Source organism: Bidens hawaiensis, unplaced genomic scaffold, assembly GCF_021521415.1.
Source record: "Bidens hawaiensis isolate Kalapana, Puna unplaced genomic scaffold, B.hawaiensis_p1.1 tig00032805_1, whole genome shotgun sequence".
NCBI classification, from domain to species: domain Eukaryota; kingdom Viridiplantae; phylum Streptophyta; class Magnoliopsida; order Asterales; family Asteraceae; genus Bidens; species Bidens hawaiensis.
This window is the reverse complement of record NW_027495604.1, coordinates 99,742-126,387: the sequence shown is the minus strand read 5'-3', so window position 1 is coordinate 126,387 and position 26,646 is coordinate 99,742. Positions and strand designations below refer to the sequence as shown.

The 26,646-nt window shown below is 33.6% G+C and overlaps 1 protein-coding gene and 1 pseudogene across 2 annotated transcripts; both read right to left on the bottom strand.

Moving 5' to 3' along the window:
• Nucleotides 1-4,353: 4,353 nt before the first annotated feature.
• Nucleotides 4,354-7,517, bottom strand: LOC143584080 (protein LPA2-like; annotated as a pseudogene). Its single transcript, XR_013144290.1, has 2 exons — nt 7,060-7,517; nt 4,354-4,723 (listed from the first exon to the last, which is right to left on the bottom strand). The product of XR_013144290.1 is annotated as a protein LPA2-like (transcript).
• A 781-nt stretch (nt 7,518-8,298) lies between these two features.
• On the bottom strand, nt 8,299-14,701 carry LOC143584077 (mitochondrial intermediate peptidase, mitochondrial-like). The gene is made up of 17 exons (XM_077066222.1): nt 14,511-14,701; nt 14,216-14,297; nt 14,049-14,101; nt 13,427-13,481; nt 13,126-13,264; nt 12,986-13,040; nt 12,656-12,860; nt 12,414-12,509; nt 11,914-12,033; nt 10,815-10,940; nt 10,562-10,717; nt 10,278-10,394; nt 10,067-10,192; nt 9,903-9,970; nt 9,147-9,282; nt 8,882-9,047; nt 8,299-8,781 (listed from the first exon to the last, which is right to left on the bottom strand). Exons 1-17 carry the CDS (start codon nt 14,675-14,677, stop codon nt 8,537-8,539), a joined length of 2,112 nt encoding a protein of 703 aa, XP_076922337.1. The 5' UTR covers nt 14,678-14,701; the 3' UTR covers nt 8,299-8,536.
• Between the last annotated feature and the right edge of the window lie 11,945 nt (nt 14,702-26,646).

Sequence of the window (26,646 nt, the reverse complement as noted above, 5' to 3'; positions counted from 1 at the left end):
TTAAATATATGAGTCAATAATATTTTTTGTTTTGAACAACAAATCTTTCAATACTAAATAGTCTTACACTTGCCAAATTTTCATCTAAAAGTAAAAAAGTATTATTCCACTCCAAAATTCGTAATTTTAATAGCATTGGATTATATTAATATAAGTTAATAGAACTAAAAAAAAGAAGTCAAAATAATAGGCAATTGAATATACCAAACTAATCAATATTTAATTGTTATATATTTTATTTGATTCTATTTAGAGGTGTCCCCATATTTTATTCTTAATTTATTTTAAACACCCCCATAGAAAAACCACGTAAATCAAAGCTTTACAATTACAATTTTAAATGATAAAATCAAAGGTTAGTTTTTCATTCCGCAAATATCCGATGAAGATACAGATTTTATGATACCAACAATCATGAGAAATTAGAAAAAATAACAACGATAAAAGGTTTTCACACTAAAACAAAAGTCCTAGTTTTGCGTTTTTGTTATCAAATTTAGCCTTGATCAATAAAATAAAGTATTAGTTGTATAAAAACTAATAAAGTGAATATGATAAATATTAAACAACAAACATATTAAACAATTCTCAATAACTAATGTCGTATACTGATTATATACTAATTATTATAGAATCTATATATCTAAATTTATTATTCGGCCAATGAAACGAATAACATTCAACAATCAATTAACAGAATTGTGCTTACCAGAGTTAATTAGTTTATCATGTCTAGGCAGCCAACATTCATAATTCTTAAAAGATTGTAGGATACTCCGATTGAACATACACCATCGAAGAGAGAATCTGAAGAAGCATCGTGCTGATAACGTGTTGTGAAACAAGCCTAATAGCATAAACATATGACAAAGAAATGTAGGGAGAAAGATGGAGATTTCATTAATTATTGTATCTTACAAAGAATGACACGAGATGTATATATAGGGTAGAAAAACTTAGGGAGAAAGCTAATCTATATTAGGTATTGATAACCATAATATTATATATTTATAACACGAACTACTTTTTACATTCTTTTTTAATATTGTTTTGGTTTGTTTATTTCCATGCCAATCTGCATTTCTAGTGGACAATCATTTTTTTCTTATAAAAAATGAAATTATTCGACCTACAATCAGCAAAACCAAATTAAGCTATTCTCAAAAAGCTATTCACAATAAAACAAATGTTTCCATGATGTTATGCTGGATTGGCTCGGTGCTCTTAACCCGTTACCTATTAAGTAAAGCAGTTTAGCGGACAGGCCGTAACGTCTTATCTTGGAACTGTAAAGACTCACACACCCACACATATATTAGTTATATGTCTTGTCTTAGAATCGTAAAGACTCACACGCCCACACGTACATTAGTTGTCTTGTCTCAAGAAAACAACTTTGTTGCGCAAAGTGAGAAATACCTTGATATTGTCAAACAAAGGTGATTTGATTATATAATTAAGGGGGTGTTTGGGATTCCTTATTTTACCTTCTTATAGCTTTTTATTAATTTAATAAGTAACAACATTGTAACTTATGGAACTTTTTCTCTTACAGTATAAGCAATCCCAAACACCTTATTCCTTTTCAAAAAGTTAATAAGTTATAAGTTGGTGAAAATAAGCAATCCCAAACACCCCCTAAGACTTAAAAAAGCAGTTAATACTGTGTTAAAGAATTGTAAGGACCTTTTAATAACCATTTTTTTTGTCAATTTGTCACTATAATTGATAGAGGCTAAAAGTTGTCTAACTACTCTTTCAGTTAATACTACTTGATTTTGGAGAGAAGGTAAATATTGATTTGGTTTAGTTGCATTGGAGTGCTTACAAGTTTATATTTCTGACGTTTTTTTTAGTTTTCATAAGTATTTAATTTTCTTATTATCTGTTTAGTTCGTTAAAATAATTTGGGTTCATAAAGAGATTGTGAGAATGAAGAAAAAACGTTTACAGTACAAACTTTATATGAAAAATGTAATTAATAAAAGGTGTTTGGACTAATCTTTTATGATAATATATAAAAAATATTATAGTGAAATCTATATAACGAATTGGTTTGACACCCATTTACTAATCCATGATAAAGACAATAATCAATCAGAATAAAATGAGACCTAACTTTTTTAAGGAATCTAGGATGTTAATTTGATTAAAGAGAACAAGTACACAATAAATACCAATAAAATCTATGCCTAAAGTAATATTCTGTTTATCATTACTGTAAATAATATTGGAATAAATCACACACATAGAATAATCATTTTTTATAGCTTCTAGCTTCTTGCTAGATTTGTCGTGTTGAATGAATCATCTGTCAAAAAAAATTAGAAACATAAAAAGTGAAGAATATGTCATTAGGTTAATCTATCGATACTATTAAAATAAAACTATTTTTTTCACATATCATTTAACTAGAGTAAAAAACTAGGATGTCAACTAAACTATTACCATTTATGTAATTACTAACAAAGCTACAAATAATGTTGTATTAGATGAGGATTTTAGATATTTATGAATTATAAAATTTTATTTATCATTATTTATATCTTATGAATATATAAGGTATGCTATTATGTATATTATTGAATTTAACTTTTTTATTGTTTTTTTAATCATTCATGTATTACACCGACTATATACTAACATAATGAAATGTAATTGAACTAAAGCGAAGTAATTTTGGAAATTTAATTGAACTAATAAAATTGTACCATATGTTATAATGTTAATATAAAACTCAAGTTGTAGATTTTCTATAGCATGATATTTTTCATGGTAAATAGCTTGTCTAGATTTTTGGAAGATTGTACGGCTTCATTCCATTAAAAATATTAGGTAGTTACATAACATTTAAGTTGATGTAAATATATTATTTTGCATTAATTCAGTCCTAACCATATAAATTTATACATAAATAGCATTAATGGTATATTACTTACATATATTTCTTCTTATAAACAATCTAGTTAGACTGATTTAGAAAAGATTTTTGGCCGTGCTAGCAGTAAATGGTAGGTTCATATGAAGATTGAATGTTTTAAATATTAAAGGTTTAAGAAAAATGGATGAAAATTTTCAAAAGCACGAAGTACTTGTAAGTTTTAAAATTGTTAGATTCATATACGTGAAAAGAATTATTTCACACGCAATCATTGTATAAAATTTAATGTTTTTAATTTTTTATTAATATTTTAGTCGATTTTGTTTACCTAGTTGGTTCCGAACTGTAAACCTGACCGCATTACTCCTAACCCGGTCGAAACAACTGTTATGGTTTGGCTTTAGCAGTTCAGTCGGTCGGTTTTCAACCTCCGTGAGTTACATGTTTACAAGATTACTTCTTTATATAGTAATAAATTAAATTACTTAGAATTAGGGTATGTATTCATTCAAAATATTTAATTGTTGTTACCTGGGTATGGTACTGTCAATAAATTTGTATTCTTTTATAATCAATTCAAACACGTACATGGTATTACTTGTCGAACAATGTTGGTATGCAATATATCTTGTACATAAAAGAATTAGAAATTGGAAAATGTGTTATTAGTTCCAATGTAATGTTCCCACAACATCTTCCACCTATATCATTTCCACACATCATTTCCTTGTGTTTTTAAGTTTTTCATAACTTATCATGCTCATATTTCATTCTCTTATGAATTTTAGTTGGTCTTACTTTAATCAAATCTAATATTATTATTTTTTCAAATTTTGTAATAAAGTCGAAACATTTATACGAATATAGATATCTTTTGTAATAGAATGAATTAGGACGTTTTATACAATACAAAAATACATAATACGCGACAATCTGTTTCTACTTCATATCTATGTTTTTTAAAATTTCTATCAAAATCCTATAAACCAAAAATGGATGAACCAGAAAAGAGTAGAGAAAGGGTATAGCTTACCAAATACCAACCCAATCAGGCCTCCCATTAAGCTTATTATAGTTATAGTACACAAAGTGACCAGTCTATTTGTAGGTACCTGCCCAACAATCCATGTGGTTAAGCCACTCCTCTCATGGACCACTTTTATAAACACATACATAAAGATGACATACCAAAACCATAAATGTGTGACAGTGAAAGATTGTTGTGCAAGACTTGTTCTTTTTAGGAGCAAATGTAGTGGTAACACGACATGGGCCGGTACCATCAAGTATGGAGGTTTAGGGAGGGGGCATTATGATTTTGTCCAAAAAGTCTAGACAATAAACAGATAAACAAACAAAAGGCGAATACTTCACGTGCTTTGGTTTACCTCTGAAAAGAGCAATGGCTAGTGGTAAAAGAGTAGTTATTATAGGAACAAAACGGTACAAATACAGATATAGAGTTTAATACATATTATATGAAATCTTATCTTATGTTATTATTGAGTTAGGTGAAAGAGGAGTGTTCAAAAACTTAAGGGCATTTATAAGTTGTAAGTTATAATCCACCTTCTGACTTGTTTGCTTTTACCCCTCACATGCCTTCATATGGATGGCATTTACCCATGACATTCAATCAAACCAACAATCATACAGGTACTTATGATAGGCCTCATAATTACATACATGTCAAGATCTAACTTGAGCTATTCGGTTTCTCGTTTTCCAGGTATTTCACAACGCCATAGACAACTGTTCCAGCAACAAACAAGAAGACAGTTGGGGTAAATGAAGGATACAGATACTTTACGAATAAAGCGTCCCATTCTTCTGGAAGGAAACCTGTATACACAAAACATTATAATCAAAGGAGAAAACAAAATTAACTTAACAGAAAATAATTTTTTGATTCTAGAGAATAAGTATTATATTTACATGTACTATGGAAACAGGTAAAGGAAGACAGTCCTGTGGTTGCAATAGTTAAAAACGGTTTTGACTTTCAAAGAGAGTGAGCTTGAAAATGAAATCTTAACCGAAGACGAGTCAAAGTCAGAAAGTTGCATCATTGTACAAATAATATCAACTAGTACATTGCAGAGTTATTGATCTCTATTGTATTGAGGTGGAGAAATGAGTAGTTTTAGTTATTGGTCGAAATAAATTTGGGTCGTGATTAGGGGTGTATACGAGCCAAGCCACTCATGAGCTACTCGAGATCGGCTCCCTGAAAGCTCGAATCAAGCCGCACTTAAACGAGCCTGAGACTAAAACTAAGCTTGTTAAATAACTGAGCCCGAGCCCCGGGTTCTCTTATTGAGCTCAAGCTAACTCACAAGCCTAAACTAGCCTATTATTCAAATAAATTTTTTTTATTAAATATATATTTTACTATTGTTATTATTATATATAAAAAAAATTATGAGCTGCTCAAAAAATATATAAATAATTATGATAAAAACAACTAAATGATGTATATTATGTTATATAGAAGAATTATAATTAAAATATATACAAATACATTAATTAATAAAATAATAATATTGGCAGAAAAACAGCAAGAACGCCAAGATTTGTTGCAAAACTCAGCATCAACTATTTTTGGATTCTATTAACTAAACGAAATTTTCTATCTACAAATACAAAAGGGTCCTATGATCTATTTATAATATTTCCAATTCTTGGGAACAAAGCATCCATAAAAGAAAAGACTTAATAATAAGAAACAAATAAAAAAAAGGTGGTTTCACGAGCCACCTTGCGGTGCGCGTGCGCGCATATAATGTATATATGTGTGAACCCTCGGGTGGGCAAAAGTAAAATTGCACTAATTTTGACGTTATTTTACTAATCTCGTGAAAATAACGTTAAAAGTGATGGAAGGTTAATCAGGCATCATGTGGCGGCGTTGATAGCCGAAAGACAAGGGTACATGCACCAATCAGCCGGCGTCCCGATTATTGAGTGCTATGTGCCTTATGTCCAAGGCTTGATGCAAAACTACTATCGAGCCGGGGGTCTCACCGGAAGCAGCCTCTCTATCCCCATGAGGTAGAGGTAAGGCTGTCTACATCTTACCCTCCTCAGACCCTACCATAGCTTTGCTATTGGTGGGATATACTGAGTACGATGATGATGATGATGTGGTTTCACGAGCCAGAAGGGATAGAAATCCTTTCCAGAATTAAACCAATAAATGAACGAGCCGAGCCCAAGCCATGCTCGAGCTTTTGAAATAGAGCTCTAAACAAGCCAAGCTCGATTTCTCTCGCAAGTTTGAAAAGCCGAGCTCAAGCCTAGACAAGCTCGGGCTCGGCTTGTTTACGCCCTTAGTTGAGGCCGGCCTCCTATAGCAACCATCAAACCACATTGGCACAACAATCGCATATTTAAACATATAAACAATAAACTTCTTAGCAAACCTAATAACTATCTTCACATAGCCCATAGATTACTTATTTGGAATTAAACTGAAAAACACCTAAATGAATTCACACACAAAACTGTTAACCTGTATCCATCCTTCATTTCATTTTTTACTATGGTTTTCTAGTTGGAATATCATTTGGTTAGTTTTTCTGGCCTAGCAGGGAGGTGGTAATAGTTGAATATAAGAGATGAAACAATGAAGAGGTGAAGGCGACATAGCAGCGTTGGTACTTGGGTAAAGGTTGAAGGCAAGAGTGCAGAGAGTTTGGTAGGGAAGTGTGGATGGTCGGAAGTGTTAATTACAACTAGGGTTTATCATCACTAGTTTATTATTAGGATTTATCTGTCTTTAGCTCATGGGTGTGTTATAGGACCGCCTGGCATTTCCGTTGTGTTTCCCCTACATTGTAATCACAGTTGTCAGATATATATTTACAGGTAAAATATGATGGTCAGTTAACGAGAAGATATGTTTCAAGTGAGCAAGGGATAACTAAAGTGAAGTAAAACTGTTTTAACTACAAGTTGGCAGTCTGTCATCACAGACATGGCAATCCACCTACACAAGTTTTCGTACAAAAAACACAAGCAACCGGTGTGTCATCCTTTACACTAGTAAAACTTTCAAATTCGGTACATTAAAATAAATAAAGGGATGTTACTAATCTAATATTTTTTTAACTTGATAGCATATAAGACGTAATCAAAAGCTAAGTTAATCAGTTAAATAGTGTAAACTAATCGTATACCTGAAGCAGCAAGAGCAATCCCCTCAACAATAATAATGGAACCTAACCCTAACCAAGCCAGAAGAAACGCACGCTCATTAGCTCCCTACTCAGTCGGTTCTTTGGTCCGCTGCGAAACAAATTTAGGCGTTTCAACCGGCTCTCTTCGAATAATCCTCGACCGTTCCTTTTTCCCCTTCTGTTTCGAACCGAACCCTTGGGGACTGGTGGTGGTGGAATTGGCGGGAGAAGAGGTCTCATCGGTTGATTCTGGTGGTGATGAGTTTTGGGCTTTAATGGCGGTTTGATGGGTAAGATGACGGTCAGATTTGTGGCTGTAAGTGATAAAGGTTGAAGATGAGGGGAGAATTAACGCCATTTTCTGTTTACTTCGTTACCCCCGTTATTTTTGCTGGTGGTTTTACGGGGTTTTTTAGTTTTTGTTTGAAACCTTGTACTTTTGTAAAGTGTGTTTTGAACCCTTAATATAAATTTTTGTATTCGTTTTTATGTTTTTCTTTCGGTGTAATGAGTTGGTTAGTTCGGTTTGGTTGGATAGTTTTATCCATTCATTATGGAACTGGTACACATTTCACTATTTGAAACTAGAACATTAGTAAGTGGGTACCCACATTTTGGTTACCCATGGTTCGAAGCGCTTGTTTAATGGCCAAATGGGATCAATTAAGAACGAATCATAAGTTAATATGCTCTAAATAACATGATATCCAGTATACTAAATATCAAACAATAAGATGATTAAGTCATTATATGAATGATCTTAAGTCATAATTAATTTAGCCTGTTTCAACGCTACAACAATAACATCGATTCAACACGTTGAGGTTATTCTTAACTGGACTTGACCCACTGGTTATGGGCCCATTAGATACTCCTGAGCCTTCTAGCCCGTATACACGGCTAAATAAAAAGGATTGATCCTCACTGGAGGGGGATTTTCTTTAATAATCCATTATCAGAAGATTTAACTTTATCAATGCCCTTTCATCTTCATTTTTCTTTAGTATGTACATTCATATATTGATTATATACATTCATACACTAATTATCATGAATACCCGACTGACTTGACCGTGGTCATGGTCTTTGACCATGCCGATGCAAAAAAAAGGTAGGAGACAAATAGCCATCTATTTGGGTTATTGGTCATTCATCATTCACCCTTAATGCAAGTAGTCTCACGAGTCATTAGAAAGCGTGTGAGAAAAAATAGTCTGCTTCACACGCTTTCTACAATCACAAGTTTGAAACACCAAACCAAAATCTGCATCCTATCTTATTAATTGATACACTTAAAAAAATAATAAAAACCTTGACCACCCTTCTGGAAGAGAAATGGGCGGGGAAGGGGCCAAGAAGGTAATTTCACATCACTATTTCCACCCATATACTTCCGTTTGCTGCATAAGATCCCTTGACTTGACAAAACCGGTAACAGATCTCAATTTCTTACACTTTTGTCCCTTTAATTTAGTAATCAGTTCCTTAAGTTCAATTCGCGACAAAGGCTTGTAATGTCAGGAATTATACCTCCATTTTGGCGCCTTGTAATACCATCTCCAGCAAGATCATTGAGTAATTGTGCAGGATCTTTAGCACCCCCGTGTTGCAGGAACTTTGTCCTGATAGCAGTACCCGTTTCTAATGATAACGGGTCGTCCTTGCATACTCTTTCCCAGATGGTTGATGCAAAACACTTGGCATACAAATAGCTATAATAACCTACACACAACATTAATTAAATAAATAACATAGAAGGTTTAGACTTACATTAATATAGTTCTTATAATGATTAGAAACTATAGGTTGATAAGAAATGTACCTGCACCATAATATAATAGATGACTGAATCGCGTTTGCCAATGTGTACCCTCAACATGTTTCCAATTGGTATGCTGTTTTCTCAAATCCGCAACCACCGAGGTGGTATCGATTGGTGACAATGTCTTATCACCATATAATGTTTGGTCCACCAATGCATAAAATATCTGCAGATCAAAGCATTAATTAAGAATAATTTAAATATTCGTGGTTTATGTCACAATGCTAAAATTCAAAAGAAATATAGTATTAAATAAAAATTTGACCTGCTGTTGCAATTCCATTGCTGCAAACATCCTTTTGGATCCCTGCAATGAGGTGACAAGTTTCTCGGGAATGATGTCACCGGTTGAATAATGCTTGGCAAATTTCTTCAAGACTCTATAATCCCATGCATAGCACCTAACATTATTAACAAACTTAGAAGAAATATTAATAAAGTATTTAATATCATACTAGCTTCAACAAAACTGATTAAAATGAGATAAACATAATCTAAAGACAATTAAATATCTTTTTTTTTAACCTAATTTGAACAAGAATATCTACTTTGCTAATCAGAACTAGTAATAACCCCTTTCTTACAGGTCATTATCTAATTCTGATTATCCAAAATCACGTAATCACTTTACAAATATCCATATATCCACATAGATAAATTGCCAAAACGGTAACTAAAGATACAAAATTTGCTGATGTGGGGGCATATATCTTTCTCTCTTAAAGGATTGAGAAAATGATTTTTTTTTCTAAAACTAAATCTTTTTCATACAAAATCACTGGTTTAATATATATAGGATGTTAAAACACTAACAACCCATATAAAAAATCATTTTTGTAAAAAAAAAAGTTAGTTTTTGTAACATTTTAATATAGATAGATGACCTTTCACAAAAAGAAAAACTATACTTTTTCGTATAACTCTATGAAAACTACTAAATCAATTTGAAGCATGTATGAATGGACTTCTAAAAGCTTAAGTACTTTTTTTAAGCGGTGTTTAGTTGATAGCCAGTACTCACTCAAAAAGGTTTGAAGGGGTTTCAGCCATGTCAAAAGCCACTCGGGTTCCTGAAAAATGTTGATAATCCTGCAAAATACAGATGAAAATTAAAATAAGACAAAGATACACAAAAGGCAAGGCCTTTATAACGATAAACAATTAAAGGATCAAAAGAGTGCATACTGTTCTTGAAAGCAAGGAATGAAGAGCATGCCCAAATTCATGGAAAAGTGTATCTACATCAGAGTGATTAAGCCCCACAACTCGTGAACTTCGTGACTTTGAAAAATTGCAAACAAGAGCTATAACCTGCACGATAATTAAGAAAACATTCAGTCACTTGTTTTTTATACATAAAGACAATTTTGACAGGTACAAATATTGATTAACATACTGGCAATTGATATTCCGTTTTGGAAACTCGACGCCCTCCTCTGATTGCAAAATGAGCACAACCGGGATATTTTCCATTTCTAGAATTTAGATCAAGGTATATATACCCCAAATCTCCCTGCAAATAATATATTATTTGTGATACAATAATGTTATGTTCACTTATTATACAAGCTAGATGCAGAACCCATATCGGGTCTAAAATGTAGGTGAAAATGTGAAATTATGTAATAGTGCGATGCAATGTAGAATATAATATGAATCGTCATAAAAATATAAATGCACCTCGTTGGGTTGATGTAGGGCCATCTTTATCACATCTGGGTGCCATGATTCGCCTGGTGCGAGAGGAATATTAACAAATTTCATACCGAACAAGGACTCGACTAGAACTTTAAATCCCTCAATACATTGTGATAAAGAAAAATATGAAGAGACGGCCTGAGAAAGAATATTAACAAAATTGTTAAGTAAATAACAAAAGACATCATTAAGTGTATTAATATAGTTGAGATATAAAAAGCAAAAGATAGCATACTGAGAAGTCCAAGTTGTAAGCAGATGATTTCATTGACCTTGCAATGTATGCTTCATCCCATGGCTCTAGTTCAACATCTTGCTGGCTGGTTTTCCTTCTTTTGAAATCACGCATTGACTCAAACTCCTAACATATTGAAGCAATATAAGTATGAAATGAAACAGAGAAAATTGGAGTACTGGAACTACAGGTGGCAAAAAAGAGCCGGTGTGTAGACCTGCAAACGAGCAGAACGTTCAGTGAACTGTTCGTGAAGCGTTAGGTGATAAGTTCATTCATTTAATATTTTATTTAACGAACACAAGCATCTTCAGTTCATTTAGTTAAACAAACAAGCACGGACACATGTGCCGTTCATTCAATTATGTTTGTGAAAGTTCGTTTATGTTTCTCCAAGTTTGTTTATATACGGATATTTATTAAAATATTTTAGGTCTATTAAAATTTAGTCTAGCTTTATTAATTATTTAAGCCTAGCAGATTGATGTCCACATTTACTTTTAATTGTTGTTTGCTCAATTAAGTCCCTTTATGTTTGTTCATCTATGTTCATTTATGTGTGTTTGTTTACGTTCGTGAACCAATCGTTAATACTGTTAACAAACTAACACAAACGAATATGAACACGTTCACTATCATATTGAACAAACATGAACAAGAGCATTCCATTCGTTTAAATGTTCATGTTTGATCGTCTGTTTGGTTTAAGTTAAACAAACGAACACGAACATACACCAATCGTGTTCGTTCTGTTCATTTACAGATCTACTGGTACGGTAACAGGAATGGGTATGTTCCAAGTATTGTTAAAACGCAACCTGCAAACACGGTTTTTTGGCTCTTCTTTAATCTAATTATAGTACTAAATTACAAGAATAAAATAGTTTGTTTAATAGAACAATTTGAGTCTATATACATTTTGCATACACTTTCGGTGACTTTCAAATCATTTGACCCATTTTCAATTTCAACAAATTTACCCATTCGACCCGCTAGAACAAAAAGTAAGTATAGCCCAAATCAACAAATTTGGTAAATGGGTCAAAACTGTCACCTTTGACTGAAACCAACCATTAGAATAACCTTTTGAGAAAAGTACCTCAACTGCCTTGGGCTGTACAGTTTTACTCAGCTCAACTAAAAAGGATGATACAACATCTGGTGATGAAGCCATATTTGACTGCAAAGCATACTCAACATATGATTTGTACCCCATTATCTGCAACAAAAAAGATGCTAATGGTTAGTTTCTTCACATGAAGCGCATCTCTGCTTGTTGAATGAAAATTTGGGACACATGTCTTAGATGTACAACATAAAAGATGTGATTAGCTAAAATTATTGCTTTTGCTAAGCAGTTCAGTCTACTAAAAGGATTTAAAATATATGCACAAGTGCACAACATAAAATGACATGATCACGTTATATTGTGCTTTATACATCTGGTGGGAAGAGTGAAAAAAATGCTTTTTCAGGAATCAGGAGTATACTTGAAAATAAAACAATTTACACGCCATGTCGCCATGTAATATCATGACATGCTGCATGATGCATAAATACAATGTGTAAAAGAACTTTCCAAAATACATAACGACAAACCTGAGAAATTTCATGACGTGCAGCGATTAGCTTGTCAAGAACACCAAGATTTGCATGTGGAACAGAATTGTTTTTTATATATGTCATTTTCCTAACCTGAACGAGAACAAATATATAGATGGAAAAAATGGGTCAGTTACTCAGTTTATTTGTTCCAAATTTGTTATCGTATATATTGCTGAGTTCATGTTAACAAAATCAATAAAGTGAATGTATTTCTATTTAAAGGACTCATATTGAACCTCATCATCAGATGTCCATTGCAAGAGAGTAGACACAGTGCTTGGTTCTGTTACTATTCTGAACCCTTTTTCTCTAATGTTGACTATTGAACCAGGTGAAGTTATCCGATTAACAGGCTTAACAAGATTATGCAAGTTCTTTGGAATCCGTGATGCTGGATATACATCCACATAGCCTGGCTCCTTCACTATATTTTCATTGTACCTAATGAAAATAGGTTAATCGATATAAACAAAGGTTTGTTTTTGTTGAATACAAACAATTGAAACAGTGCAATGTATCAAAATAGTAATCCAAAAAATGAAGCAATATGGATTACAATTACTTACTGTGCACAGCATTTAGCAATTTCAGCATTTAGCTGACTCACTCGCTCTTTCTTTTCTGTTAATATAAAAATATATAGTTAGTAAATATGCTTACTAAAGATAGTACTTATACAGTTATACAACAGAGTGAATTAAAAAACCTGCACATAAATGAATTCCACCCTTCTCAAAATCAACGCGGAGATCCCGAGCAACTCTTTTAGCTTCTTCGCTTGTCAAAGTTTGATCTCTTTCAGCTTTCACCACCGCATCATATAAAGTAATATTTGTATTGAGATACTGCATAACATTGATCAAGAACACCACAATCATCATTGAAAAATCAAGAAGCTGCATCAAGTAATCTTAAAACATTCCAAAAACAGAGCTAAAAGGTTGTTATTCATAATATCTATTCTCAAATTAGATATTCAAGGCACTATATGTAACTTGTCACCTCACATGTAGATATTCGTTTATCCTCATTGACGCCTTCAACGCCTCGTCAACATATTCCCTGTATTATAACTTAATTACAATCAAGAAACAGCATAAAGAAAATGATTCCAACAACACGTATGCATCTTGGTTTTTAATAGCTTGAGGCGCACCGAGGCGACAAGGTCCCAAATTTAAGCAAAAAGTGAAAAGAGCAAAGGCGCTAGGCTTTCATACGCAAGACACGCAATATTATAGAATTTTTATATATATATATTTCCTATAGGTTTATAGCCACATTTACTCAATATTTAGGCATCTATAAGCTTTATATATGATTTAATAATTGACTTGCATACATGTAAAACCTAAAAAGATTGCTATACAACATCCGGATGCACGGAAAATCGCATTGTACAAAAAGCGCACGCCTCAAGGCTTTTTTCGGTGTGCCTTAGGGCTTTTTGGGCTTTTTGTACAAACTGTGCCTTAAATCATTTGAAGCGCACGCAGCATTTTTTTTACCGTAACAGGATCACCATAACTGACTCCACTGAGTTCACCACCGTAGAACTCAAGTGCGCCTCTCGCCTAGGTGCGCATTTTTAAACCAGGAGTCTCATTAATGGAAATAGGAAAAAAAAACCTGTCTGGATGTGTATTTCTACATAGTTCCGCAGAGTCCACAACTTGGCATACCTAAAAAGCAAATAAACAGATCAATTATACTTTTCAAATCAAATTTGATATAAACACCGTAAAAATTGAAGTAATAATATCAATGCATACACTATACACCAATGTAATACTTACAGTGTTTGATATTTCATCCATGGCATTAATAATATCCAAAGCCGACGGCATTCGAGAAATATAGCTAACAAGTTCATTAGACCTAATAATAAAATAAAAACCAATACATAACATAATTAATTTATTGATTTCAAGCATAAACAGTAATGGTGCTATACCCCCCCCCCCCACACACACACACACACATATATATATATATTTATATACCTATACTAATAATAGAAAATAAACAGTAATAAGGTTTACAATATACGGAAGGAAGTAAATATATTGATTCGAATTTATTTAATTTAACCGTTCAATGGCGTCATCTACTATGCGTTGAAACCCCCTAGGGTTTTTTAAATGATGGCATCCGTATAAACCGGTTTCCTCCATGCGATGAACCGCTGGTGATATGAAGTATCGGATGTTGAATTTGGACCGGAGAATTGAAGGTGATTTGCGGATTAGGGCGTACATGGTGGTTCTCCGGTAGCCGGAGGTGGTGGTTATTTTTTTTTAACGGCAAATTATGATAACTCACACTAAACCCTAAACCCTAAACCCTCCACTGGGCAATAATGCCTAACCACCAATTCAGGAGTCGAACATCTGACAAGTTACTTAACTAACGTTGAATTACAGAAATCGTCCCTCGCTTTTAAAACATGCAATCAACGAGTCAAGCCCGAGTCGAACTCGAGCTCATATTAAACGAGGCATCTCGACTCGGCTTGAGCATGAGCTTGAAATCAAACAAGCTTAAGATCGAGCCAACGAGCCAAGCTTGGGTCGAGCTTGGCTCGGTTACAAAAATGAGGCAACTCGGCTTAGGTCGTTTCAAATCAAGCTTTTTTAGCTAGTTTTATTCAAGCTTTCATTGAGCGAGCTACGAGCCACGGGTTTTTTAAACAACCGTTGACATAGGGTTTATGATATACTTTGAGCAAATTACATGTGGCTTTATGAAATTTATGATACATTGGTTATTATACAACGTTTATTACATTAATAGAATAGTAGTCCCTTATTTTAAGGTATGCTTAAGTACACCATTACCACTAGTCGTGACGATTAATTACGCACTAGCCTCCTTGCACAATAACGTGTCTAGGGATGGTAAGAGTATGGTTTGATCATTTTGACAAACATTTTGCTCCGAACCAATAAAATACAAACTGAACCGGCTGGTTTTTATGGTTTTATGGTTTGTCAGTTTAGTTTTACCGTTTAAACAACAGAATATTTAAAACATACATTTGTAGTGATTATTTTCTTAAAATATAATGAATGTTCATGCATAATATCCATACAAAACTTTATATTTATAAAATATGAAAAGGTAAATAAATGTTAAACAACTGAATCTGAGTTTCAAATAGTAAACTATCAAACCATAAAGTCTAAACCGGGAATAAGACAACAAATATTTTAAACTACCGAAACCGGCCGATTTCGTCGGTCTGGACAGTTCAGTGGTTTCAACGGTTTATGAGCACCCCTAGGTGTGGAAATGAGTCAAACTAAATCGAGCTTGCGTAACACCAAGTTCGGCTTGTTTAGCTTAAAAGAGCTAAGACACGGCTCATTGACCTTCACGTACATAGTTCGAGTATGGCATGCTTTTTACCTATTATTGTTTTTTTGTTCAGGTGTTTAATATATAAATTAATACAAATTGTAGGATGATTGTGTAGACTCATAATATAACTCTACTTAAGCATGGTCTCAAACTCGTTTATTAAAGCTATTTGTAGTGGAGGGGGCTACAAAATAGGGTGACTTGCGTCATATGGCGCTCAATCAGCAAAGAGTGATTTTTGTTTTAAGGGTGTAATGGTGCTATACCCCCCCCCCCCACAGACACACACACACACACATATATATATACCTATACTAATAAAAGAAAATAATTTTGAATACATGACATTCTGAGGTTAATTTTCACTATAAAATTCCCGCTCAAATCACTTCTCTTCTATTGATGGAAAAAAAATATCCTGGTTCTAAATATAGGGTCAAGTTATTATACAAAGGGTTCAAAAAATGAGAAGTGTGAGAACCCATAAATAATTGACATGTGTCAAGTGGGGGCCAAAACAAAAAGGGTATAGAGGTAATTTTACACATTTTCTCTCTCCACATGCAAGGCACATGTTAATACCCCCATCATTTTAGAACGTTTATAACTTTTTCGTATGATATTTTTTTAAAAAAAAATTCATCATAATAACTAGCGCTTTTTTATCTTTAATAAGAGTATGTTTTTTGTTATATAGAATTTAAAACAAAAATCACGTCATTGTGTCTTTTCGCACACTATTGTGTCTTTTCGCTTATCATTGTGTCTTTTCGCACACCATTGTGTCTTTTTTCTTTATTGTTTCTTTTCGCACACCATTGTGTCTTTTCGCTTATCATTGTGTCTTTTTCCGTCATTGGTTCGCTAATCATTGTGTCTTTTTCCGTCATTGTGTTTTTTCGCACATCATTGTGTCTTTTCGCTTATCATTGTGTCTTTTTTCGTCATTGTGTTTTTCAACTCATCATTATGTTTTTTTAAATATTAATAACACCGTTGTGTAATAATAATATGTAAAAATAATGATAAAATAACAACAAATTATCTAATACATAAAACACAGTGATTAATAGATGTTACACAATAATTTGAAACGTAAAACACAGTGGTGAATACGTATAACACAATGACCTAAAACGTAAGACACAATAGTGAATACGTATAACACAATGTAACATCCCAAATATTATAATATTATAATAATAAATAAAGAAAGTTGCGTCGAGTTGTCGTGTGATAATATTTAATTAATAAATAATATATGAGAGAGATCATGGACTTAGATTAATTAACATGGATTAAGATGATGGATGAGCCTTAGGTCCATGGGCCTTGAGGGTATAAATACTCCCTTAAACCATTCCAAAACCCTAACTCTCATTTCATTCCATCCTTTCCATAAATCTCTACACACACTCCAAACACACACATCTTCCTTACTATACATAAACGGCCAAGAGAGAACGAAAGAGATCCGAGACCAAATCAAGCTAACTATTATTAGATCTTCTATATATAAGATAGATCCAAGGATTTAAGATCATAACCAAGCCAAACGACAACAAACGAACACGAAAAGGTATGTTCTTGATCCTTAAAAACTACGTTTTCCTTAATGTTTGGCCTTGAAACTTAAAACGAGAGTAGATCGGGTATAAACGAACAATAAAGTTGAAAGCTTGATGTTAAAATGGAACCTAATGAACTCGAAAAATGAACGGCTCGTTAAAAGAAACCCTAGATCTAGTTTGAATGTATAAGTCCTAAAGAATTAAACTTTATGCATACCCGAGCCAAGTCTTAGACGAAAGTGGTCGTAGGGTCATGTACGAGTTGGATAGTCTCGTAGTGAAGGTTTAAGTATAAAAGATAATGGGTTTGGTGACCACATGGTGGTCACTGTTCACATCCATGACCTGCAGCCCACCAAATTCATTTCTCCAAGTCGCATACATTACAAATACATACATACACATAAATCGCATACAAATGGATTTACCTATATACATCGCATACAACCCAATTACACCAGTTCCTCTTCACCCCTGTTCGTATACAATACACAGTGTACACACAACCCGCATACAATATATACAAAGAAATCGCATACACTCGGCATTCGAATACAACCAAGACTCAATTACATAGTAATAATAAACTCGATTACATTGTAATCGAGCCCCATATGAACTCGATTACAATGCCGTGACACTCGATTCAACTGAACTCGAATACAAGATTCGATTACAATAAATTCGCTTACAAATGGAATTCGATTACAACGAGCCGAACACAATGGATTTCGATTACAATAAACCCGATTACACCCTAGCGCATACAATACCAAATCGATTACAGCTGAGACTCGATTACACCTCTATCGCTACACCCATATTCGATTACAATCGGACACCGATTACTTTACATATCGCTTGCAATAAGGATTCGCTGCAACTGTGCTTGATTACTTTGACAAGTCGCATACAAAAGACACTCAATCGCAATCTGAGTTCGATTACATAGAACTCGCTTACTTCCACATAACCTGATTACCCTTAGAGCTGCTATTAAGGATTCGCATACAAGGGAGGTTCGATTACAATGAACCTGTCCGTATAATCAGTGATTCATCATCATCGATCTCATTGTAATCGATTTTGAGGAGCTGCTGTAGGGGAACCAGACAAGAAAAAAAAAAGAGGAAGAAGAAAGAGACGATGAGCAGATAGATGGGGTGAGAAGGATGGGCCTATGTTTCTTATATATTTTATCAAAACCGGCCCAAAACACTAGCCAAGCCCAAATACAAACCCGAGCCCTATAACACTCCTACACCCGATCACTTATAATTCGATTACATTACGAAGTGACTTGATTAATTTGTATTTGATCTCGTTGAGAACCCGGGAGTACAAAGAGATGCTCGCTTAAGTATACACCTAAGATTTCACTTGGGGTTCAAAAGTATGGGATAACCCGTGTGTCCAATACATACACACACATACGTCTAAATACGAGCATACGTATAAACACATGACAATTTACGAGGAGGGACGTGAACTCGATAAAGAAAAGAATATTAAAAGAATCAAGTCTTAAGATAATAATAAAATATCTTAGGAAAGAGAAAATAATAGTAAAATAATTATAAAACCTTACATTAGGATTGTAGGAAGAATAATAAGTAAATGAAATCTAACCAAGGCCAACCGGTCATACCAGACTTAGTCATTTCCAACTAGAATGCAAAAAGGGATGAATATTAATACGCGTACCCTATATACAGTTAGCAGGGCGCAGTTAAAGAAGGGAATTACGATAAATGAAGAAAGAAACAGGATCCAGGTGAGTTTCTAGCCCCATTCCTTGTTATGTTTTTCGGGGCTATGTGCATACTCGATGTGATTAGTTAATACACTTACCTTAAGTGGTAAGTGTATGTCATATATGATATATGTGATAGATATGAATGATTGATTGTCGGTACGCGAACGATCTTCGGTATTGCGCGTACTGTCAGGTTGTAAATAAAGATATGAATGTTATATATGGATGATGTATGATCGTTATTAATGAATGCTTTTCGAGGCGTGAACGATCTTCGGATATTGCACGTACCGACAAGGAGTATGATTGTTAAATGAATGATGTGAAGAACTCCTAGAGTGTTCTTATGATATGATGTAATTATTGTATATGCGAAGTAAGTGTATGCAGGTGCAGGAATGGTATGTGAGTTCTACGTCTGACGCAGTAAGGTAGGATGGCAAATCCCTCTAACTTTCGTTGGGCTTAGACTTGGCATATGATGGCGTAGTTAAGGACGGTGGGCCTTATACGTGTTATAGATGATAGATGAGAACGTAGTTAAGGACTGTGGACCTTATACGTACCTCAGATAGGCATCAGCATAGGAAAGGACTGTGGACCTTATACGTGCTGTATTTGTGTTGTGGTAGCATAGGGGAGGACTGCGGACCTCGTACGTGCTATGAATTAGGTTACAACATAGGGAGGGACTGTGGACCTTGTACGTGTTGTTAATGTAGGATGGTATAGGGAAGGACTGCGGACCTTGCACGTACCATAAATGGTGAGCATAGGTAAGGACTGCAGACCTTTTACGTGTTCACGACCTTGAGTATAGGTATAGACGGCGAAATATGAACATACTCTCGGTGGATTGAGGTAGGTAGTAGTAAGCATGTATGTAGAACAGAAGGGTAACTGGTTAAGTATGAGTATGTATCTTCGGATACGTAAGTATGTATGGTATGTGTATGTAATGTATGTTACCTGATTAACTAAAACTCACTCAGCGTAGCTGACATTTAGTATGCACGCAGGTATACATGTTTATAAAGATGGCATGAGGATGACACATGGCATGGATTGAGCGGCTGGAATCTGAAGACGGAAGAAATGGTGTTTTAAATATGATGTTTTAAGTTGGTTTTAAAGAAAGGATTTAATGTTTTGTAATAAATGATTGATGTTTTATATTCCGCGAAAAGTTTTAATAAACTCTGATTTGTAGAACTATGTTTATGAGTAAATCCGACGCCAAAGTAAGGCTACTGGTAACGGGGCCTTACACACAATGACCTAAAACGTAAGACACAATGGTGAATATATATAACACAATGACTTGAAACGTAAAACACAATGGAAACAACATATTACACAATGACTTGAACGTAATATACAATGAACACAATACTATTTTTCTCAAACTAAATGAATTTGTCATATGTCAATCCGAATAAAAGACAATGAACATATTACACAATGACTAAAAGTTAATGACGAACAAAACGACACAATGACGTAATCTTTGTTTTAAATTTTGTCTTTAATAGGAGTACCAATTTAAATATATAATGATCAAAATGTATAATACAATTCATATGAAAACTCTACTAAAAGACACAATGAACAAAAAAAAACACAATTAAAAAAACTCATTAATTTTTTTTATTTTTATATAACAATATGATACTCGTATTAAAGATAAAAAAACGCTTATTATTATGGTAAAATTTTTTTTAAAAAAAAATAATATCGTATGAAAAAATTATAGACATATTAAAATGATGGGGGAATTGACATGCGCCTTGCATGTGGAGAGAGAAAGTCAACAAAGGTGAGTTATTACCTTCATGACCTTTCCATCAAATTTTATTTATTAAATTAATCTCAGCCATTCAAATCTAAGATCAATGGACTGGATTTCTTCTCACCATTCTCATTTTTGTTGTCCTTTGTATTTTAACTTTACTCTCTAAATATAATATTGATTATAAATTTAACATATCGTATTAATTGGTCAATTTCCATTAATTGAATTATTAATGCCGTAAGTTATATTATAAACATACTTAATTTAAAAATTATATTAATATAATAATTACGTGTCATAAAGATATTTTCTTTAAAATTGAAAATTGAATTGCAGAGTTGAGTTATAATAAGAAGATTAGTTTTTGTAGGAAGGATAGGAAATAATATTGTCAATTCATTTTAGACTTGAATGGTTGAGATTAGATTATAGAGAAAGTTAAGTGTAAAACAAAGGTAAGGGCATAATGAGATAATGTAACATCCTAAAATTTATAATGTTGAATAAAGAAAGTTAAGTTTAGTGATTTCGCGTTATTAATTAATTAATATCGAGTAAAGAACGGATCATGGATTTAGATTAATTGAGATGGGTTAAATAAGAATGGGCTCTAGGTCCATGGGCTTTAAGGGATATAAATATCCCCTAAACCAACCTAAAACCCTAAACCCTCATTTCATTTCCATCATAATCTCTACACACTCCAAAACACACACACACCACACACCGCCATATACGGCCGGCGGCCGAGGGAGAGAAACGAGCAAGATCCGAGAGAGAGTAAACGATTAGTTGTGATTAAACAAGTTAAACGAGATCCAAACGAGCACAAAAGGTATGTTCTTGACCTTTAAAGTTTATGTTTTATTGAATGTCCTTAAGCTTAAAGATCCAAGCTTTATAGTATATACGGGATATATATACGAACGAAATGGTTAGGGAACGTTAGGGGGTGATGCCGAACCATAACAAGGGTATTAAAATCGCCAAAATGCGTGATAAAAACCAAACCCGTAGCGAACTGGGCAACTTCGCCTGCGAACTGGGTAACTTCGCCTGCAAAAGCTTAACTTCGCCTTCAAAGCTTAACTTCGCCTTCAAAGCTTAACTTCGCCTTCAAAGCATAACTTCGCCTAAAGCTAAGTTCGCTTAAGGTTTAACTTCGCCTAAAGCTAAGTTCGCCTAAGGTTTAACTTCGCCTAAAGCTAAGTTCGCCTAAGGTTTAACTTCGCCTAAAGCTAAGTTCGCCTAAGGTTTAACTTCGCCTAAAGCTAAGTTCGCCTAAGGTTTAACTTCGCCTAAAGCTAAGTTCGCCTAAGGTTTAACTTCGCCTAAAGCTAAGTTCGCCTAAGGTTTAACTTCGCCTAAAGTCAAGTTCGATTAGAAAATAAATTAAAAACCTAATGGAAAATGTGTTAAGACGATTAATGTAAATAAAATTTTTCCAAGCTGACCTGGCAGCTCGACCCCAGCCAGGGGCTCTGCCCCTTGGACCCTGCTAGGGGCTGCCGCCCTAGACCCCGCTGCCAGGGGCGCTGTCCCCGGACCCCCGTTCGTTGTGGGTCATATAAAGATAGAAATACAACATGAGTAGTAGTAGTAGTTAATTGATACGTGTAAATATTATACAGTTAGCCGTGCACAGCTCAAGAAGGGAATAACTATTAACGGAGGGCGTAACAGGATTCAGGTGAGTTTCTAGCCCCATTCCTTGTTATGTTTTCGGGGCTGTGTGCATACTCGATGTGTTTGTTAATACATTTATCCTAAGTGATAAGTGTATGCCATATGTGATATATGTGATGGATATGAATGATTGCTTGTCGGTACGCGAACGATCTTCGGATATTGCGCGTACTGTCAGGTTAAAAATAAAGGTACGAATATTATATATCGAAGATGTATGAACATTACAAATGAATACTTGTCAGGGCGTGAACGATCTTCGGATATTGCACGTATCGACAAGGGGTATGGTTGTTAAATGAATGATGTAAAGAACGCCTAGAGTGTTCTTATGCTATAATGTAATTATTGTATATGTGAAGTATGTGTATACAGGTACACGAATGGTATGTGAGTTATACGTTCGACATAGTAAGTTAGGATGGCAAATCCCTCTAGCTTCTGTCGGACATAGACTCGGCTGGTGATGGCGTAGTTAAGGGCTGCGGGCCTTATACGTAATGTAGATGATAGATGTAAACGTAGATAGGGACGGTGGGTCTTATACGTGTTATAGATGATAGATGAGAACGTAGTTAAGGACTGTGGACCTTATACGTACTTCAGATAGGCATCAGCATAGGAAAGGACTGTGGACCTTATACGTGCTGTATTTGTGTTGTGGTAGCATAGGGGAGGACTGCGGACCTCGTACGTGCTATGAATTAGGTTGCAACATAGGGAAGGACTGTGGACCTTGTACGTGTTGTGGATGTAGGATGGTATAGGAAAGGACTACGGACCTTGCACATACCCTAAACGGTGAACATAGGTAAGGACTGCGGACCTTTTACGTGTTCACGACCTTGAGTACAGGTATAGACGGCGGACTATGAACGTACTCTCGGTAGACTGAGGTTAGTGATTGTAGATATGTATGTATGTATGGTAGTAAGTATGTATGTAGAACAGAAGGGTAACTAGTTAAGTATGGATATGTATCTTCGGATATGTATGTATGTGTATGTATTGTATGGCGTCCGATTAACTAGAACTCACTCAGCGTAGCTGACTTTTAGTATGCACGCAGGTGAGTAGAATGAGACAGCTAGCTTGAGCGGGCACATGGTGGGCGAATAGGAGACTGGCATCTGAAGACTCAAGATGTTTTAATGTAATTGACGTTTATTTTGAAAGACAAGAATGTTTAATTAAGGCAAGTTTTGGATTGCTGTAACGTTTCATAAAAGTTTTTATATTCCGCGAAAGTTTTAATGAACTCTGATTTGTAAGAACTGTGTTTATGAGTAAATCCGACGCTAAAATAAGACTACCGGGTTCGGGGCCTTACAGATAACGCATTTGTTGACTTTCTCTCTTTTAAAAGATAAAAAAACACTCGTTATCTTTTATTTGAGTACCACATTGCTATATAAAAATAAAAAAAATTCATGGGTTTTTTACAAATTGTGTTATACGATTGTGTTTTATTTTTTCATAGTGTTTTTTGCATTGTGTTATGTAATTGTGTTTTTCATTGTTTTTTTTGTCATTGTATTTTTATTTTCAGAGTGTATTTTCCATTGTGTTTTTTACATTGTGTTTTTTTTTCATTGCGTTTTTCATAGTCTTTTATTTTCCGGCGAAATTTCCGAAGACTTTTCCGACAAGGTGGTGACGGTGGGCGGTGGTGGTTGTAGGAGATTAGTAAAAATTTAAGTGGGTTTTAATTAAATTAAGTGGGTTTTCAATATTAAGGTAGTAGACTAAAATACCATCCTTCTTAGCCTTCTTGGGAAAATCAAACTTCTTATTTGATCTTTTCTCTTGAAATGCATATAAAAGAGTTTATGTTTAAAGAGTACACTAACATTTTATTTTGGAGACATTTCATATTTTTGAGACATCTTCATTGTTGTTGTTTTCATATTAAATAAAACTATAATATTTTTTTTATTTTATTTTTTTACATATTCAATGTTTAATAAGTCTTAAAAATCATAGACAAATTTTTCATATTTTATATCTAGTATAAGACTATTATGATAGTTGAACAATAGTGTGTTTATAATTGGACATCATGAAAGCTGTTCAAAAAAGAAAATCTTGTGTCTTTTTTGGTTTATGGTTTAGTATTAGGGTATGGAGTGAAAAGCATTTTTGTGAAAGAACAATAATTAAGCAATGTCACTGAAAGCAACATTTAAAACAATGAGACTTTTAGATTTGAAAGATGAAGTTAAAGATACCGATAGTATAACAACCCATTCTCGATTTATAATTCAAATACATTTGATGATATAAAACGACTATATTTGTAATACATTTTTCTATATAATATAAAGAGACTTAATTATATTTTACTTTATTTGTATTGAATTATTCATTGTAATTTATACATTAACTTACTAGGTTATTGACCCGTGGGCGCCACGGGTGGACAAATATAAACTTTTTAACATGAACCGGTAATATTAAACTGGAAAACAAAAGTTCATACATACATGTCGAGACGATAAAGATAATACACGATGGTTAATAACGTGGATAACAAAATAAAAACATTACTAAACATAACTTCAAAAGCAAAATAAACTGCATTTTACAATCATTCTATTTAATAAAAATAACAATTTCATATATTACTAAAGAGTTCCTTATAAACAACATTTGTAGTTTTATTTGTCACTTTTCCTTCCTTGTCTAATATAAGCATTTTAACACCGTCTCTACTCTTCACTCGTGATAAAGCAACATATAGTTGACCATGCGTAAACACCGGTGCTCGTAGGTATATGCCAACTCTTGCGAGTGATTGGCCTTGACTTTTGTTAATGGTCATTGCAAAACAAACCGAAACAGGAAACTGTCTTCGTTTTTATTTGAATGCAGTTTCTTATCTGTAGGAGTTAGACCACTACGAGTTATATAAGTGCGAAACCCAATATTGGTACCTGAAACTACCTTGACTTCGATAAAATGCCTCCCCAAACTAATAACTTGTAATCTCGTCCCATTGCATAAACCGTTCTTTTGATCAATATTCCTTAGTAGCATTATCGGCACACCAACTTTTAGAACCAATAGATGATTAGGCATACCAGAAATCTTTAAACCATTTAGAAAATCCGGTGAGTGTAATGCTGCATCGAAACCAGAACCAACACTTTCAGAGTTGTCTAACTCGTGTACGACACATGTTGAAATAAAAAAATTGTATAACAAACACGTGTAATTTAAAACCACAACATATGCTATACACAATATTTCTGAAATACATATTTCTTTTTAAACTATAAATGAGTTTCCCTATTTTTAAATCAAAAATCCTTTTGAAATGATCTTGCATATATTAAATTTAGTTATAAATAAACTCCCTTAAAAGAGAAAAGTAATTTGTAATAAAACTACTGTAAGTGAGGAATATATGATATCACCATTAAATGAATAGTGTCATATTGTAAGAGCATATATATTAGTAATTTTGTTTTGTTTTAATTTTTAAAGTAACAAAGTTTGACTTTAACATCAATGTTTGACTTATCTATTGGATAGATAATACTTAGCTTGGAACTAAATTTATCAACAATTATCTCCAAGTCTCCAACGCATTTGTACTTTCCAACCACTACATTGAATCCACATAGCTCGCGTAAATATGTTCTTCAGCGCCAACAATCGATTATAATATAAATATAATAAAAATCAGAGGGCCGCGTATACACTGGTGATGATTATGACTTGTATATTTGACTTTCAAAACAAAGAAAAAGAATGTTTGTGAAAAGAATTCGCATTGAGAAAATTAATGTTTGAAAAAACATGTCATTAAACATATAACTCAAATTTAGGAGTTAACTAATTTCAAACTTTCGAGATTTGAATTATTAAGTCAACATAATAAATTGCGATTAAGAAAAATTAAGAAACTCAACTCAAAAATAAGAAACAACAATTAAAATTAAAACGCTAATAAAATGTGATTGTGGTAAATTAATTATCTGATATTTATGATCATAATGAGTTACCTTGTTGCTCATATAATAATGTGATAATTTAATTTTCTAATTTTTAATTATTAAC

Excerpts from the sequence above, each read along its gene's own strand:
- LOC143584077 (XM_077066222.1), bottom strand. The coding sequence starts at position 14,677 with ATGTACGCCCTAATCCGCAAATCACCTTCAATTCTCCGGTCCAAATTC. Across the intron at positions 10,193-10,277 it reads AAACGGAATATCAATTGCCA|GTTATAGCTCTTGTTTGCAA; the intron begins GTATGTTAATCA and ends ATTATCGTGCAG. Across the intron at positions 9,283-9,902 it reads ACCCCTTCAAACCTTTTTGA|GTGCTATGCATGGGATTATA; the intron begins GTGAGTACTGGC and ends TAATAATGTTAG.